Source organism: Sphaeramia orbicularis, chromosome 12, assembly GCF_902148855.1.
Source record: "Sphaeramia orbicularis chromosome 12, fSphaOr1.1, whole genome shotgun sequence".
NCBI lineage: Eukaryota > Metazoa > Chordata > Actinopteri > Kurtiformes > Apogonidae > Sphaeramia > Sphaeramia orbicularis.
The window spans coordinates 17,393,563-17,410,919 of NC_043968.1; the positions used below are offsets into that span (position 1 = coordinate 17,393,563).

A 17,357-nucleotide genomic window follows, 5' to 3' on the forward strand; every position below is an offset into this window, starting at 1 on the left:
AAAGTATGTAGCTTCCACTAAAGTTGAGATGTGTAAAGGAGGTTACATTGTTTACATATTTACATGTGACGTCTGTGACCAGTAGATGGTGCTGTTAACTGAAATGTTGCTTCATTTGACTTCACAGTCTATAACCTCTTATGACGTCATCGTGTGTGTAGAAGCCAAGGGACTCACTAACAACCCACTGTTTGGTTTTTAGTGAACCCCTAGAAACCAAACTATTCCACACTGTGCTTTCCTTATGTCATGGTGAGAGAGAACTAGTGCTAATGTCTACTTCAGAACCCAGCCCCTGGTGAAGATCCAACATCCACAGGGTTTTCCCACACAAATGTAAGGATTAACCACAGCACTACAGTTTTTTTGGGATGGCACTTAATTTTAATCACTAAAACATTCACATGAAAATTACAAAAAAGAAAAAAGGGTAACTTTTCTCAGCTCTAAGGGTTGACTTTTGACTATTAGTACAGTAAGTGTTGCAAGCTGTTTTTCACAAATATGGTAAGAATAATGGTTGAAAATTTAAAACTTGGATAAAAAGTAAAAAAAAAAAAAAAAAAAAAAAAAAAAAGACATAGGCCTCTTATACAGGAAGATGATGTATATAATGTGCAATGACAGAAAAGAAATGTTATCTACAGAACAGACTCCTCTTCATTATGTTGGAGGTGATGAACCGAGGACCTGATTCGACTCCTCAGTCTGAAGCGCCCCCTGTTGGCCTGGAAAAGAAATATGGCAGCAGACATCTCTGAAAGGAGTGGCGTTTTGCTTTTTTAAATGGAATTATGCATTTTAAAACATTACTCTGGTCTACATAAACTGTAAATGCTCTGCTTGGGTCTGAATTCTTCATTAATTCAACTCCACAGGTCCATCTTCAACCCTATTTCTGAGTACAGGGTGGGGAAGCAAAATTTACAATATTTTGAGGCAGGGATTAAAAGACAGTGTCTGACCAATTAGTTTATTGAAAGTCATGAGAATTTATTTGCTACAAGAAAACTGACATAATAGAAAATGTTTTTATTCTATGTGTCCTCCTTCTTTCTCAATAACTGCCTTCACACGCTTCGTGTTCCTCAAATATTCGGGTGACAACTTCTCCCATTCTTCTTTAATAGTATCTTCCAGACTTTCTCGTAATAGTTTTGCTAATAGTCATTCTCTTCTTTCCATTATAAACAGTCTTTATGGACACTCCAACTATTTTTGAAATCTCCTTTGGTGTGACGAGTGCATTCAGCAAATCACACACTCTTTGACGTTTGCTTTCCTGATTACTCATATGGGCAAAAGTTTCTGAAAAGGTATGGATAATAGTGTTAGGTATGATTATGACATCAATATATGTTTGGTTTCAAAACAATTAACGTAGTGTCTGCTGAGAAAAAACAACTAAATGTTCATTGTAAATTTTGCTTCCCCACCCTGTAATGACACCAGAAAGGTCGTTTTGAGCGCTGGCCCTTTAAATGCAAATGAGCCACTTCACGCCCCACCCCCTCCAGGTGCAGTTCAACCAACAACTGAACATTTTAGGTAATTGGCTTGAAGTTTGGACATATTTTCAATTTTTACAACTGCTGCTGCTGATGATAAACTTTAACCTTATATGTGCAAATGTCATGACGTAACTAGTTATAAAATGTAACTAATTATGCAGGAATTGAAACAGGTTGTAGAAATCCACTAGATTTTTGCCGGAATTAATATAAAGATAGCTTTGCAGCACCTGGAGGGTTCAGATTCAAACTTTTGTAACTATTACAGGGTGGGGAAGCAAAATTTACAATGAACATTTAGTTGTATTTTCTCAGCAGGCACTACGTCAATTGTTTTGAAACCAAACATATATGGATGTCATAATCATACCTAACACTATTATCCATACCTTTTCAGAAACTTTCGCCCATATGAGTAATCAGGAAAGCAAACGTCAAAGAGTGTGTGATTTGCTGAATACACTCGTCACACCAAAGGAGATTTCAAAAATAGTTGGAGTGTCCATAAAGACTGTTTATAATGGAAAGAAGAGAATGACTATGAGCAAAACTATTACAAGAAAGTCTGGAAGTGGAAGAAGCAACAAAAAACGTACCAAAGCTTTTATTAAAGCTCTCAAATCCAAAATCCTCAAGGATCCAACCGAATCCATGAGAAAAATGGCAATTGAACTTGAGGTAGACAACAAGACTGTTAGAAATGCAGTAAAATATGATTTGAAGTTAAAATCTTACACAAGAACATCAAAACACTTGTTGACAACAGCAACAAATCCAACTTTAGCGATTTTTGGGAATCATGTTTATGGCCGCCTTCTAGCCCAGATCTAAACCCTCTGGATTCTGCTATTTGGGGCGTTTTAGAACATGCTACCAACAGAACATCACACAGCAATGTCGACTTTCTTAAAGATACTATTAAAGAAGAATGGGAGAAGTTGTCACCCGAATATTTGAGGAACACTTGCGCAAGTTTCAGGAAGTGTGTGAAGGCAGTTATTGAGAAAGAAGGAGGACACATAGAATAAAAACATTTTCTATTATGTCAGTTTTCTTGTGGCAAATAAATTCTCATGACTTTCAATAAACTAATTGGTCATACACTGTCTTTCAATCCCTGCCTCAAAATATTGTAAATTTTGCTTCCCCACCCTGTAGGGTCCAAATACACAAATAAATGTACCAAAGACTAATACAAGTTGGTTTAGGAAAATATAACCCCGTTAAGTCTGCTTTTGTCTGAATCTAAATATCATTCAATCCACTTGTCCACTGAATACAGATGACAACAGTACCTTACAGCAGAAGTAGAGGGTAGCGTTACACAGCACCATGAGCAGGAGAACGACCACCGTCCTTATGATAAGCTCAGTCACTGGAGCTGAAACCAACCACAAACCATCATATTGGAGGTAAAGCCACAGGAAACCTCCAAAACTACATTAACAAGTTACTAGTTGTCTTTTATGTTCTCTGTGAAGGAAGTTTTCTCACCATGTGGAAACATTTTCCTCCTAAGGACATATATACTCAGCTCATTTTCGTCACTTTTTTTTTTTTTTTAAACTTACAGAGGTTTTGCTTTGTCTCAAAAATTAAATTGAGCTGTTCAAAGTGTGTGCGTCAACAGATCCAGATCTCTGTCTAGATCTGCTTTTTGATGTAACCATGAACACTCATCCTGTGTTCTATGGTACTTTGTGGTTTATACCCGAAACATCCTTCAAGCAGATCAAATCAATCAGAGATCTGCCCCAGTAACAAGAAATCAGCCTCACTGCTCTTTCCTGATCAGATACAGAATCATTAGAAGATGCAGATGTTCTGTAACTCATCATCTAAGTTCATACAGCTTCACTTGGTTTAACAACAGGGTCATTACAGGGTTTGTTTGTGGACAGAATAAGACCACAGTGTGTAGTTGATTGGGTTCACAGCCAAATATGATTCCTCTGTTTTGTCCAAATGAATTAAACGGAGGAGGAAAAGGAAGCAGGCATGAAGATTTCTAAACACTGACTGTTTTACACCAACTTTGATTCATTTTCCTGGTTTAACTTTAAATTGTGTTGCATCAAACTTTACAATTATCTTAAAATAAAGAAAAACTTAAATTGCTCTTTGATTAAACATTAAAACCATTCTTATTGCTGTGTAATTAGACTGTCTTTAATCATCTTAATAAGTCTTTGCTAGTTTTAGTCTCTTTTATTTCATTATGACTGTATGTACTCTGTCCTGTCTTCATAATATTCCTAAATATTGTATTTTATATACATTATTTTTATTTTTGTCGGATTTTTCATCTGCCCTTGTGTATGAACTGCACTACATACACTATAAAGACAAAAGTTTTCGGACATGTTTCTTTTCTAACAGGAGTCTGGTCGACAAAACAATAATGATAAATGTCACAATATAGTTTTATATTGTGGTAAATATCATTGTATTGTGTTGGTTACTTTTCTTTAAATTGTTATCTTTACTTCCAAAATGCCTCAAAGGTTGTTTTTTTTACTTAATTTCTCTCCACATGGACTTGTTTTGGTTTTTTTTTGTTTTGTTTTTTTTTTTTGCTGTTGTTTTTTTAACCATGATTTTGATTGTAAGTGTTCTTATGGACGAGAATTGGGGCCACTGGAGAAAAAAAAAAGTCCAATGTCTTTTTAAATTATTATTATTCTGAGAAAAAAGTCAGAATTCTGAGATTAAAGTCAGAATTCGGACTTTTTTTCTCAGAATTCTGAATTAATCTCAGAATTCTTACTTTAATCTCAGAATTCTGACTTTTTTCTCAAAATAATAATTAAAAAAATTATATCTGACCTGTTTTTTTTTTTGTTTTTTTTCAGTGGCCCTAATCCTCTTCCGTAACTTTCCGCACATCTCATTTAGAAAGAATAATCTACCATTAAATTTTAAGTAAATATTAATGTCAGCATGAACAGGACAACTTACAAGCTGTAGCCATGATGTGTCCCAACATTTTTGTCCATATAGTTTATAAATATCAATATTTCCTTCAACATTCAACATTTAGCACACCTGTGGAAGAGCAGATATGGCTAGTAAGAACATTTGGGGCATCCAGAGTTGTTCCATCTTATTTTTTCTCTTTAAAAAAAATCTTACATTTTTCTCTTAATGGAAAAATGAAATAAAATATAAGACAAATTCAAGAGAATATTGCTGCATGAGGCCAATTGTTTTGAAAGAAAAGCAGCAAACAGACTATAGACTCATGTGGATACTCATTCAAGTTACCTCCAATGGTGAGATAGAGGGCTCGGCTCTGAGAGGAGAAGCTGTGGTTGAAAACATGGACATGATAAATGCATGTGTAGTCCCCGCGGTGGGCGTGGCCTGCAGCAGAGAACAGGAAGTCAGCTGAGTGATTGACAGCTGGCTCAGTGCGGTTCTGTGACTCTAAGGTGTCAGAGATCAGCTGGAAGGAGCCGCCTGGGTACTGTGGTTCAATAGAACATCTGATGGTGAAGTCGGCGTACATAAGCACCCGAAACCCATGTTGATAGACCTCGGATACCCCGTCAGAGGAGGGAGACAGGGAGATGTTTGGCTGAAGGAGCAGATCTGTTCAGATGGAGGGAAATGAATGAACTCACAGACATGTTACACAAAAAAACATGAGTAGTGTCTTGCGTCTATTCTCAGTGAGGAAATGTGATTTGTCGTGTGAGTTTTGAATGTGATTAACACGGATCAAAGAAAACATGAAGGACTGATGCTTCGAGAATGACAAACATAATAGGTTTAGAGCAGGGGTGTCACACTTGTTTTAGTTCAGGGGCCACACAGCACAATTTGATCTCAAGCGAGCCAAACCAGTAAAATAATAGCATAGTAAGTTATAAATAAAGTCAACTCCAAATTGCGCAATTATATTATGAAAATATTTACTTTTACAAGCTATCTTCTCACAAACATGTAATAACCTGAACAATCATGAACAACGAGAAATTTCTTAAGAAAAATGTGTGCAATTTTAACAATATCATGCCTCGGCTTATTATTTACACATGCACATTACAACTTACACATGGGTCAGTCCATCTCAGTTCACCAATGAGTTAAACCCCACCTCCTTCAATTTTGATGAAATTTGGTGTATGGGTAATTCATTGCCATAAAAGCCAAACTTTAAAATTTAACTTTACGGTTTTCGAGATATGGCAGTTTCTTTCTTTTTTTTTTTTTTTTTTTTTTTTACTTTTTGCGAAAAAAGCTGTGGCAGCCTAATTTCAAATTGCTGTGACTCAGCAACCACTGGCCCAATGTTAAAAACCAAGGTATTTCTGTAAAGGGGGGACCTTAAGGAATCTAAATCTAGCATTCTTTTGTACATTTAGGCACCTTTGAGTTGGATAACCTTTTGATTTATATTTTGACCTTGAAATTAACACTGTGGGACACGCACGACCTCTTTGACACCATATGAAACATGTAGCCCTATGTGTCAACTACAACATATAAAGAAATTGGAGGGGTTTTCTTTTTTATTTTCATGCAATACCATGTAGAAGCTGACATGCCCATTCCTTCAGAGATCCATTCAGTATCCTTTCTGCGTACTTCCATACACAGTGTCTCAACTTGATGTATTCCAAGAAATACTGTCAATCACAAACCGAAAGTCATTGAAAATTTCACAACTATCTCAGTCTGACACATAAGGCTACATTTTTCATATGGTGTCAAAGTTAAAACTTGAAATTTTGGCTTTTCTGGTTATGAATTACCTATATACCAAATTTCATAAAAATTGGAGGGGGTGAGGTTTAAAAATGCCATTTTATTGGGTGATCTGAGATGGACTGACCCACATCACAGTGGACCTACAAATGCACAAAACATTAGTAACAGCCATCTGGAACTGAAAAATATAGTTGTTAACTTTATGATCAAAGTGACTTGAAGAAAATTCAAAGTACAGGCCTGTGACTCTTCACTATTAATGTCTTCTGTGTCAGTTTTGCACATCACAAATTCATCCTGTGGGCCGGATTGGACCCTTTGGTGGGCTGGTTTTGGTCTGTGGGTTGTATGTTTGGCACCCATGTGCTAGAGTCTCAAATGTGAGGCTTTTCTCCGTTTGCCTAAATAAGACTCAGAGAAATATGTTGTGTTTTTTCCAGAAAGTCACAATACAGCAGTGGTGGAGAATCCCAGCTCTATAAAGTAAAAATCCTGCCATGTATTGGTTCTACCTGTTCACTTAACCCATAAGGACCCAGTGCTAGTTCTGTGTCAGTTCCCAAATGAATTTTTCCTCTAGATTTACCTTTTATTAAGTGATTTATCTCCATTCATGTTTGTTTTTTATGTGAAAATCATGTATTTCCCTATATTTAATTCATTTATCATGTAGATGTTCATAAAAGCTCAGATTAAAGTTGAGGGTTATTAAATCAGAAACAGAGAAAACTGACTGATAACTTGCCTTTTTCAGCAAAGATATCAATAACTGAACACAAAAACAAGTGTCTCCATCTACTGTCAATGATCCAACTCCATGAGTTTTACTGGTGAATCAGTGTTGTAGAAGATGACGGTGTTTCCACGTTCACTATGGAGCCTCTGAACATCAAAATGGGTCATATCTGATGACCGTGTAAAGATGACAAACTGCATTTTACACCAATTATTTACATGTATTGATAGGATTAGTGGATCAACAGGTATTAAACAGTTTAGATCAGTAGATGCTTTTAGTCACCTGTGGCTGTTTGGGTCTTTATAGGTTAGCACAGGTGATTCCACTAATTATGAAAAAACATAGATGACACGCACATCCAAAAATAGGAAGTGTGCAGGATCCCAAAAAAACTAACCATGAAAAAATGAAGGAAGGTCTGCACAACCTGTGAGCTCCCAAATCATTTATTCTGTGACGTTTTGAGCCGAGGCCCTTCATCAGACTAAGTTCCTTAGTCCTTCCTAAGTTCCTCGGCCTGAAACGTCACAGAATAAATGATTTGGGAGCTTACAGGTTGTGCGGACCTTCCTTCATTTTTTCATGATTCCACTAAGTATCCCATCTACCTGGATGAGGAGTTATGCTCATCAAAATGGGCTGGGTCAGTGAATGGTTGGAACAAATACATGGCAGGACTTTTACTTTCTGGAGCTGGATTCTGCACCACTGCAGTACAGACGTGGCTAAGGTACTGCTTCTTTGATCCAGTAGAAGTACACACACTGATATATATATATATAAAAGCAAAACTTTGAATTTACCTGTGCACACCACCTCCAGGCCAGATTCATCTTCACTGACAGGATGCAGTTCTACACAATCCCGATGTGTAGACGTCACATTTACACATGTAGGTGAAACAAACCATACGGGTCTGCTTGAAAAGTCTGATCTTTTGTTGATTGAAACAGCCGAACCACAGTCCAGGTGTTTACACATCACAGCTGCAGACATCTGGTCCCACTGATTGTAGAAGTCGGTCACTGGTCTCCACTCTCCACAATGTTTGATCTCGACGGCACCAGCGCAGCTGCTCGGCTGTCCCACCAACCTGACCGGCTCTGTGTGGAGATGGGGGGAGTCAGTTGAAGAAGCAGAGTCCTATCAAAACCACAGCCCCAAGGTTTTTTTTTACCTGCACACGTGAGTTCAACAGTTTTCCCAGTTGAGCAGGTCTTCCCTGAGCTGGACCCTCCACAGTCCAGGATGGTAGACTCATTGCCTTCACACTGGAGCTCTCGGGTCCAGACAGGGGCCTCATCCTCTCCATGAAGCACCCCTTGGAAGACTGAAGGAGCCCCACAGCCCAGCTCCCTACAGACCACCTGAGCAACCTGCAAGCCAAAACCTCCGTCACACACTGAGGACCAGGACTGGTTTGTTTGGATCTCCAGTCTACCTGAACACAGACCGGTTCCATGGAGCATCCTGACAGAGTCTGTGGACACACAAAGACACTTATTCACTACAGACCTCCACCTCAGTCCTGATCAGGCTGTTGGCAGTAGCATCAGACTAAAACTGCACTCAACAGGAAAAAGACCCAGACCTCGTTCATTTCAACAGGACCTGAGGATACTGTAGCACAACAATTCAAAAACAGACTCATGTGACGACAAAAGCTCAAAGACAGCTCCTGTTTTAGTCAAATACAGTTTTATCAGCCAGAAGCACAGGCTGCTGTAGTGGTCTGTAGGAACTACTGTGGCTGCTTTACAGAAAAGAAGTCTATAGTGCACACAGTTTTCATGTGTCTGACCTATAGAACTCAGCGGTGGGAAGTAACTGGACTTGAGGCAGTTCTTCTGTATTTATTCCCTACACATGTACTTTATAGTCTTAACATTTTCAAAACAGGGTCATTACTTTAGGTTCTGATGTTATTTTTTCTTTTACATCATTGTGCACAACACCAGTACCAATTTCAGCCTACATGGACTCACTGGACTTGTTCACACATGACAGAGAGATGTAAAACAGCAGGAGAAACAGACAAAATAGAGAGACTTGACAACACCAGAATAACTAACACTGACATGGATGATGAGAGGTTCAGAACCTTTACACAGAACAGCTGGTAGAACTGTGGAAATACTTTTTACTTCTAATCCTTGAGGACATTTCAGAGTGTGTCATTTTCTACTTTTACTTGAGTATATACTTCTACAGCATCAGTACTTCTACTTTTACCAGAGTTTTTTTTTTTTTTTTTTTTTTTTTTCTTACACACAAGTGTCTGTACTTGTGTGCACTTTTTGCCTCCTCTGCTCTGGTTGAGGTGAATTTCCTGTTTTTACTGATTTTACTGGTTCAAAGAAAAGAAATGATAAGAGAGGGATGACTTGTTCCACAGCTCATTTCACACTGAGAAAATAGAATATGTTAAAATCAAATCTTTAGTCTATTTACTATTTGTTTTTCTGGGTATATTTAGTCCATTTGTCAATACTATTCACTATATATTGGACATTTCAAATGTTAAAGATTGTCCAATGAAAAAACTTTCATTGTTCTTTTTTTTTTTTGGGGGGGGGGGGGGGGTTGCCCCTAACCCTGACTATATGATAGTACAATTACCATATACCAGAAATGTCATTAGTTGTGTACCTGAGCAGGTGAGCTCCAGGCTGAAGTAGCTGCCTCTGTCCTCTGTTGTCACACAGTCCCTCAGTGTGGGTGTGGACTGAACACATGAGGGTCTGACCTCCCACACAAGATGCTCTGATTCATGGTCTTTTATCCCTGTGTGCACGGGGGAGCCACAGTCCAATCGACTGCATATGATAGCTGCAGACCTCAGGGTCCAGTCATAGTAGTTCTTCAGGTTTCTCCAGTCTCCGAGGTGTTTGACTTGGACTGTGCCATTACAGCGGCTGCCTCCTCCCTCCAGTCTCACATCACCAGGGTCTGAACAAAGACAAATGGAAGACAAATTAGCGATCATCGGGATTGGAATGGATGAGGATTTCATTCAAGTCAAAGCTCCACCTGAGCAGGTGAGGTGCACAGCTCTTCTGGATGAGCAGGTATCTGAGCCTGAGCTTCCACAGTCTGGCAGGACAGAACCGTGGCCTTCACAGATGACGGTCTTGCACAAAGGAGCCTCATCTTCTCCATAGAGGACCCCCTCGATACCAGAAGGAGCCCCACAGCCCAGCTCCCTGCAAACCCCTTCTGCGGCCTGCAGCCCAAAATCTGCTGCACACACTAAGGACCAGGACCAGCTGGACTGGACCTCCAGTCTGCCCGAACACAAACTGGAACCGTTCACCAGCCGGACCGAGTCTGTGCAGACAGAGAAACAGTACTGGATCAAAGAAAATACATTTGTGATGTTGGACACTTTTGTTCCACCTCTGTGCTTTTTAATTTAATATAAATGTACCTAATGTTACTTAATGCACAGTATAATAGCCTGTGGCCGTCAGACTGTTTAACACCACCATATAATCATATAATTATAATGACATACAACTATGTTTTTGTACAAATCTGTGTATTCTATTACTTATCATATTGATAATATGTGTCTAGTACATATTGTACAAATTTCTGTTGTAATTGTGTTTTAGAGTGTTTAAGATGTGTATTTGGTATATGTGTGTGTGTGTGTGTGTGTGTGCGTGTGCGTGTGTGTGTCTGTGCATGCACATGCACATGCGTGCGTGTGTGTTTTTCAGATTTTTCAGGAAACACAAAAAACTTAACTAGAAATTGAGTATTTGATGATTTAGGCAAAAGAGTCCTTCTTGTAAAAAAAAAAAAAAAAGACTTTTTGAAATTATTTTAGGAAGGTGATAATATGATATACACATTTACTGGACATAAACATTCAACAGGGCAACTGGATATTGATTGATTGATTTCCAGCCTTAACAAAATATATTTACATATGCCCTGCAATGATAACAAACACATTGTAGTTTTCAAATCCTAACCATAACTAACAAACTAGTGCATTTTACTTTGCAAACGAAACAAAATACATGTTAAACAAATACACATGATATTTCTAATATGTTATATCCTAGAATCAACTTCAGCATGAAACAAACTGTAAGAATTTTTTTTATTATTATTTATTTATTGCCAAATGCATTTGTTGATCAAAATTAATGAATCTGACTGTTTCTTAGAGAACTGCAGTGCTTTGGTAAGGCATGTTTGAATTCTTTGTGTTTTACCTACACAGTCTGGTTTTATATTTGCCTGTTTCTCTTTTGTACAGATCAAGAGGATGTATGTCACCAACAGTGCCAGGGTAAGAGTCACTGCTGAATAATAATGCTGGTACCTGAGCATGTCATCTGCAGGACTAAGGATGGATATTTTCCAGTTGTAAAACAGCTCCACAGTGAGGATTCACAGTTGGGTCTGATTTCCCACACATCTGTGACTAGGGTCTCCACACTTAGACTTCTCACTGATACTGCAGATCCACAGTCGAGCTCTGCACACACTGTGTTTGCTAACTTCAGGGTCCAGTAAAACCCGTCCACTGGTTTCCAGTCCTCAGCCTGTTGTCTCATCTGCAGTTTTCCAGCACAATGCGTTCCTCCTCCCACCAACCTGAAGTCATAAGACCCTGCAGAGAGACACGACAATGCCACCAATACACCATCTCTGAAATATCACTCTATTAATTCTTACATTACTGCTTCTCACTTATGATTTATCAACCCAGCTCACTCTCTTTTAAGCACAATTTTAATATTTTATAAATGAAATTGGCCTCTAAAATATTATCGTCTTCATACATTGTGGTACTTTCAAAGCAGTTTTCAAAAACCTTTGTGACAGAGCACTCATTTATTTCTCATTTATTCATTTTTACCTGTTGAGTTGTCTTTGTTTTCAGCCAGTAGCCCTACAGGGAGGAATCAGAAAATAAATAAGCAAAAAGAGTAAAAAATAAAGTTTAAAAAATAAATAAATAAATAGGTCAAAGTTGGTGTTTCTTTAGCTATCACAGCCTCCTCTCAGAGATTAGACACAGGAAACTCACAGTCATCAGATGAAATCTAAATACATATGAAATCATGTGGTTTGGGTTCATAGGGATGTTCTTCTGCTAAATGTTTGCATAATATCGCCTACACATTTCATATCAAGTTGGGTAAACATGAGCAGATGAAGAACTGTAACCATAAAACAAAACCACTAACAGTAAGGAAGTTAATATTTCATTTATGACTGATGGTTTAACCCATAAAGACCCAATGCTACTTTTTTGGCAGTTCCAAAATATTTTTTTCTCTATATTTAACATTTTGTAAGTAATTTATCACCATTTATTATAATATTATCCTCTGTGTTTTGCATCTTTTTCAGTGAAAATCAGGTTTTTTCCTATATTTAATTTTTTGATCATGTAGATGTTCATAAAAGCTCAGATTAAATTTACGGGTTACTATATCTGAAACAGAGAAAAGTCAGGAAAAAGTGAGTTTTTCAGAAAAGATATCATCAACTGAACAGAAAAACAAACATCTATATCCACTGTCATTTATCAAATTATGTGAGTTTTAATTCTTCATCAATGTTGTAGAAGATGATGGTGTTTCCACGTCCACTACGGAGCCCCTGAATGTCCAAATGGCTCATATCTCATGAAAAGATGACAAACTGCATTTTATATGAATTATTTCAAAGTATTGATATATTTTGTGGTTCAGAAGTTTTTAAACATTTTTGATCCATAGATGCTTTTGGTTGCCAGTGGCTGTTTGGGTCTATATGGTTTAATTTGAAAAAAACAACACATTTTTATATGTATTATGTAAGTATTTATTTATTGCAGATTTACTGTAAATCCATTCACTGTTTTAGTCATTTTTAGGGGCACAGATGTTAAATTTAGCAGGTTATGTCACTGTAGTGTGTAATACCAGTTAACACGGATTAAAGGAAGGGCCAAGAGGAGAGGAAAAAAACACACAACTGTTTAACTTTAAATTTATTTTAACCAAATAGAACATGTGTGAATGACATAAATTGTGTGGGTCATTATAAGTGACAAAACCTATGAGAATCTAAGAATAAAGGAAGTGTTAAGGATAGTGTACAGCATTTTATACTCAGCTGGGCAGTATGCAAGCATTTTTTCATTTTTAGTTAATAATTTTGAATGACATAAAAGAAATGATAACAAAAAAAAATTAAGGAAATAGGAAGGGTACAAAATTTTACAATAGAGATTCAGTAATTAGGATTTTTTCAAGATAAGATCTTCCAAATAGAATTTCCTTCTAACAGGTAATAAGTTAAATAACTGATCAGTTGTCAAAGCAGTACATCTTCAAACATGTGTAATTTCTGACATTAAAATAATATTTTTTAATGAATAATCATATTCAAACATACAGATTTTTAAAATAAGCCAATAGTTTTGATTCATCTCTCAGTCATTTCAATCACATCATCAACAGGAAACACAGTATGACAGTTAACCCTTTCAGCTCATCTATCATTCATCTTACCTGAGACGGACAGAAACACCATCAGCACTCTGTGATCCATGCCCACTCAACTTGTCAAATGTGCAGCAGCTGCTCGATGCAGCTACCTCTTTTGCTTTTTGTCCTTCATCCTGTCTGTTATCAAAATCTAAATGAATGATGATTGGACAAATAGTGAGTTATGACTTGTTTCCAGTTAAGTCATGCCCACTGCAGGGTGTTTTTGGTTGATGAAAGCTACATTATTACCCCCCCACCCCAAGGGGAGGCAAGGAGTATTGTTTTCATCTCAGTATGTTTGTTTGTTTGTTTCTTTCTTTCTTTCTTTCTTTCTTTCTTTCTTTCTTTGTTAACACTCTAGCAGCAAAACTATCGGTTGAATTCAAACAATATTGGATTAAAAGATTGCCACTTACCCAGAATAGATCTGATTACGCTTTGGGAAAAGTAGGTCAAAGTTAAAAATTTTTTATGAATTCTTAAAAAAAAATTTTCTTCTCCCATTTACTTATAATGGCCGGAATTTCAAATGTCTATAAAACATCAATTTTGTTTCAATTTACTTCAAACTCTGCACATATATAGAGGCAATTGATATTAGTGAGAAAATAAATAAATAAAGTTCTATCTAATATATTAAAATAGAATAGAATATGTTTAATTAATTTTATATGTATATATACACTACCAGTCAAAAATTTGGACTCACCTTCTAATTTAAATGGCAAGAGATGGACCGCAGATGCCCAACAAATACTCAGTATCACTGGGAACTCCTTCAAGACTTTTGGAAAACATTTCAGGTGACTACCTCATGAAGCTCATTGAGAGAATGCCAAGAATGTGCAAATCAGTAATAAAAGCAAAATGTGTCTATTTTGAAGAATCTAAAATATAAAACATGCTTTGAGTTATGTCGCACTTTTTTAAACTACATAGTTCCATATGTGGCCAGTCATAGTTTTGATGCCTTCAGTGACAATCTACAATGTAAATAGTCATGAAAATAAAGAAAAACCAGGTGAGTCCAAACTTTTGACTAGTAGTGTGTGTGTGTGTGTGTGTGTGTGTGTGTGTGTGTGTGTGTGTGTGTATATATATATATATATATATATATATATATATATATATATATATATATATATATATATATATATATATATATATATATATATATATATATATATATATCAGTGGCGATTTCTCATAGACTGCAAGGGAGGCCCGGCTTCCCCTAAAATTACGAAAATTCAATGGTTAAACATGTACGGTTGTGTTGACATTTTATTGACTATAAATGTGTTAGAACACGTTCATCTTAAAGATGAGTTCGTTCAAATCAGCTTTATCACAAATCAACGGACACGATGTTCACTTCTCATTCATTCCCGTGTCTCTGTTTTCTCATACATCTCTGCTCAGTGCATTTGTCCGTAGACTGTGGGCGTCTCTGGGCTTCAATGGGACTGAGTGGAAGAGTTTTTTTTTCATTGCCTCAAAACCGGATGGTAATTGGATAAATGCCACGATGTTGTCCCGCCCCCGGACGCTGGGCGTCTCTGGGGGTGAATGGAGCTGTGGGCGGAGCTCGGCCGGGCTGGACGCCAGAATCCCACGTGCTGATTGGAGGATCAGTCGAAAGGCTGAATCCCGTTTGATTGACAGCTGTTTTCAGATCTACTTCACAGACACAGTTCAGTTTAATACCGTCACACATTCTGCTGTGAAATCAGAGAAACCACTACGAAATTACTCGTTCATTTCTTGCACTGTAAATAAAGCACACTCATTGGACTTCCTTGTTTCAGTTTAACATAATTTCACTGTTTTCTTGTTTCAGTTACATAATTTAATCATTTCTTGTTCGAGTTTAATATCATTTTGTAGATAGTTAAATCAATCATACTGTCGGCCAGGTCGGAGTGAAAGGAGCATCTCTAGTTTAAAAAGGCTGAAGTCTTACACCCACAACACAATGGGCCAAGGCAATCTAAGCAGAGAGGACACTGGTCCAGTCCCTGGAAAAGACGCCTACTTGGTACGATAAGGTCACTGAGCATTTTCTTAAAAAGGAACGGAGGGCCGAATGTATGTTTAAATAACTTGACTCTTTTTGTTTGTTTGTTTTGATGTAAGCCGACAATGAGCTTCCCGTGTCTGAAAGACGAGCAGCCGCCACTGAGATATAAATATATATATATATATAGATATATATAGATATAGATATAGATATAGATATAGATAGATAGATAGATAGATAGATAGATAGATAGATAGATAGATAGATAGATAGATAGATAGATGTATATATATATATATATATATATATATATATAGACTCTTCTATAAACCCTGCTAAAAAGCATAAGTTTACGAATGAGTTTAAGTCAGGTAAATAAAAGGGAAAAAAGTAAATAAACGTCCTCCCATGTAATAGGCGGCGGTAAAGAGCACTGGGCAGACAAGTAATGTTTTTTTCCAATAAAAGAAGAAGAAGAAGAAAGACAAGAAGGAAGAAGAAGAAGTCGTCCCACATGTTGTAAATGCATGCTCCGTTTTTCATTCTTGTAATATTTGCTTCACTTTTGGATAACATTACTTTTGTAGGTAGGTATCGTTTGCTCGTTTTTCTAATTACAGTTTATGAGGTTCACTTCGTTTAACACAAAGCCGGACCTTTATCTGTCACATGTGTCTTCGCTCGCTAAGCATTGTGAATTTAATAGAGTAAAGCTACTATTGCTCATTATTTGGTGATCAAGTAAAAAAAAAAAAACAACAACTATAGTCTGACGTACTACGGCCGTCTCCTGTGCTCCACGCGGTCACAGGTAGTGTTTCCGTGGGGGGGTCTGCCATATGCTTGACCCGTGTTAAGTAACGAACCATAAAGAGTAAATGTTAATTCAGAAATAAGTCTAAACGTTTTCTGTAGGATGACTGTCAGGATGACTGCCTGACAGTCTGTTTTGTTTTCTTTTGACCCCATTGTGATCAGATCTGTATAGTTCTGTACAACATGTCTGACAGATTCATTTGTGCTGGGGAAAAAATAAATGCGAAATGTTTCATTCTTTTATAGATGAGGAAGGCGCCTTGTGGACAAGTACGTACTGGTTTTGTTTTGTTCTTTATTAACTTCCCACTTAACGACCATCCCAATGATTATACCAATCACTACCCATCTGACCCATATGTTTGGGGAAGATTATAAACCAGTTTCTGAATGAGGGTGGATTATTTGACTTGTCATTCAGTTTTCTTGAGAGAACTTTTTCTTCCCTTACATTAAGTATCTACTTGTGTTTGTCCAGGGTGCTGCAGCCGAAGACAATGAAGACTACGCCTTGACGCAACTATTGAAAGTCCAATGTGCATATGACCAAATAAAAGAATAAAAACTGTGAACCAATGTAGATGTGTCTGGGTTTGTCTAATCAGTGGCTTGGTTTTACAGGGTTAGAATATGTACATACGTATCTTATTATAGTAGTATATAATTTCCTATCCAGAGGATGTGTGATTAAATTGGTTCAGATGTGGCAACATTCATTAAGGTTTATCAGACTTTACAGATGTTTTATGCAAAACAAGTAATTTGTAGTTTTAATAATTCCTTATGTCACTTAAAAGCTGTTGTTTTGTAGCTTTATAGTTAAGTATAGTATAGTCTGAGTATCCTTGAATTAGTGTATGTGTACCAATCAACCAGTTGCAAACTTAATGTCTATAAAAAAGACAAAATATGGAATGAACACTATGCAAGAGCACAATAAATACAGCTAAAAAAAAAATCTATGAATAAGTTACCACTTAAAATTTCCAGACAACTCCACTGGAAACCTCAGGATGGGTGTTCTCACATTATCACTCAGTAACTTGCACTTTTGCAGT

General features: G+C 37.0%; 1 protein-coding gene and 1 long non-coding RNA gene across 2 annotated transcripts; one reads left to right on the plus strand and one right to left on the minus strand.

Annotated features, from left to right (window-relative positions):
• Positions 1–573: 573 nt before the first annotated feature.
• Positions 574–13,588, minus strand: LOC115430199 (scavenger receptor cysteine-rich type 1 protein M130-like). Its single transcript, XM_030150113.1, has 10 exons — positions 13,485–13,588; positions 11,840–11,872; positions 11,300–11,590; positions 9,994–10,290; positions 9,613–9,912; positions 8,141–8,443; positions 7,767–8,066; positions 4,776–5,102; positions 2,807–2,892; positions 574–728 (listed from the first exon to the last, which is right to left on the minus strand). The coding sequence occupies exons 1-10, from the start codon at positions 13,522–13,524 to the stop codon at positions 642–644; spliced, it is 2,064 nt and encodes a 687-aa protein (XP_030005973.1). The 5' UTR covers positions 13,525–13,588; the 3' UTR covers positions 574–641.
• A 2,372-nt stretch (positions 13,589–15,960) lies between these two features.
• On the plus strand, positions 15,961–16,876 carry LOC115430202 (uncharacterized). Its single transcript, XR_003936900.1, has 3 exons — positions 15,961–16,070; positions 16,546–16,569; positions 16,778–16,876. It is a non-coding gene; the product is annotated as an uncharacterized LOC115430202 (long non-coding RNA).
• Positions 16,877–17,357: the final 481 nt, after the last annotated feature.

Excerpts from the sequence above, each read along its gene's own strand:
- LOC115430199 (XM_030150113.1), bottom strand. The coding sequence starts at position 13,524 with ATGGATCACAGAGTGCTGATGGTGTTTCTGTCCGTCTCAG. Across the intron at positions 8,067-8,140 it reads TGTTGAACTCACGTGTGCAG|AGCCGGTCAGGTTGGTGGGA; the intron begins GTAAAAAAAAAC and ends ATCTCCACACAG. Across the intron at positions 2,893-4,775 it reads CCTCTATCTCACCATTGGAG|CTCCAGTGACTGAGCTTATC; the intron begins GTAACTTGAATG and ends GGTTGGTTTCAG.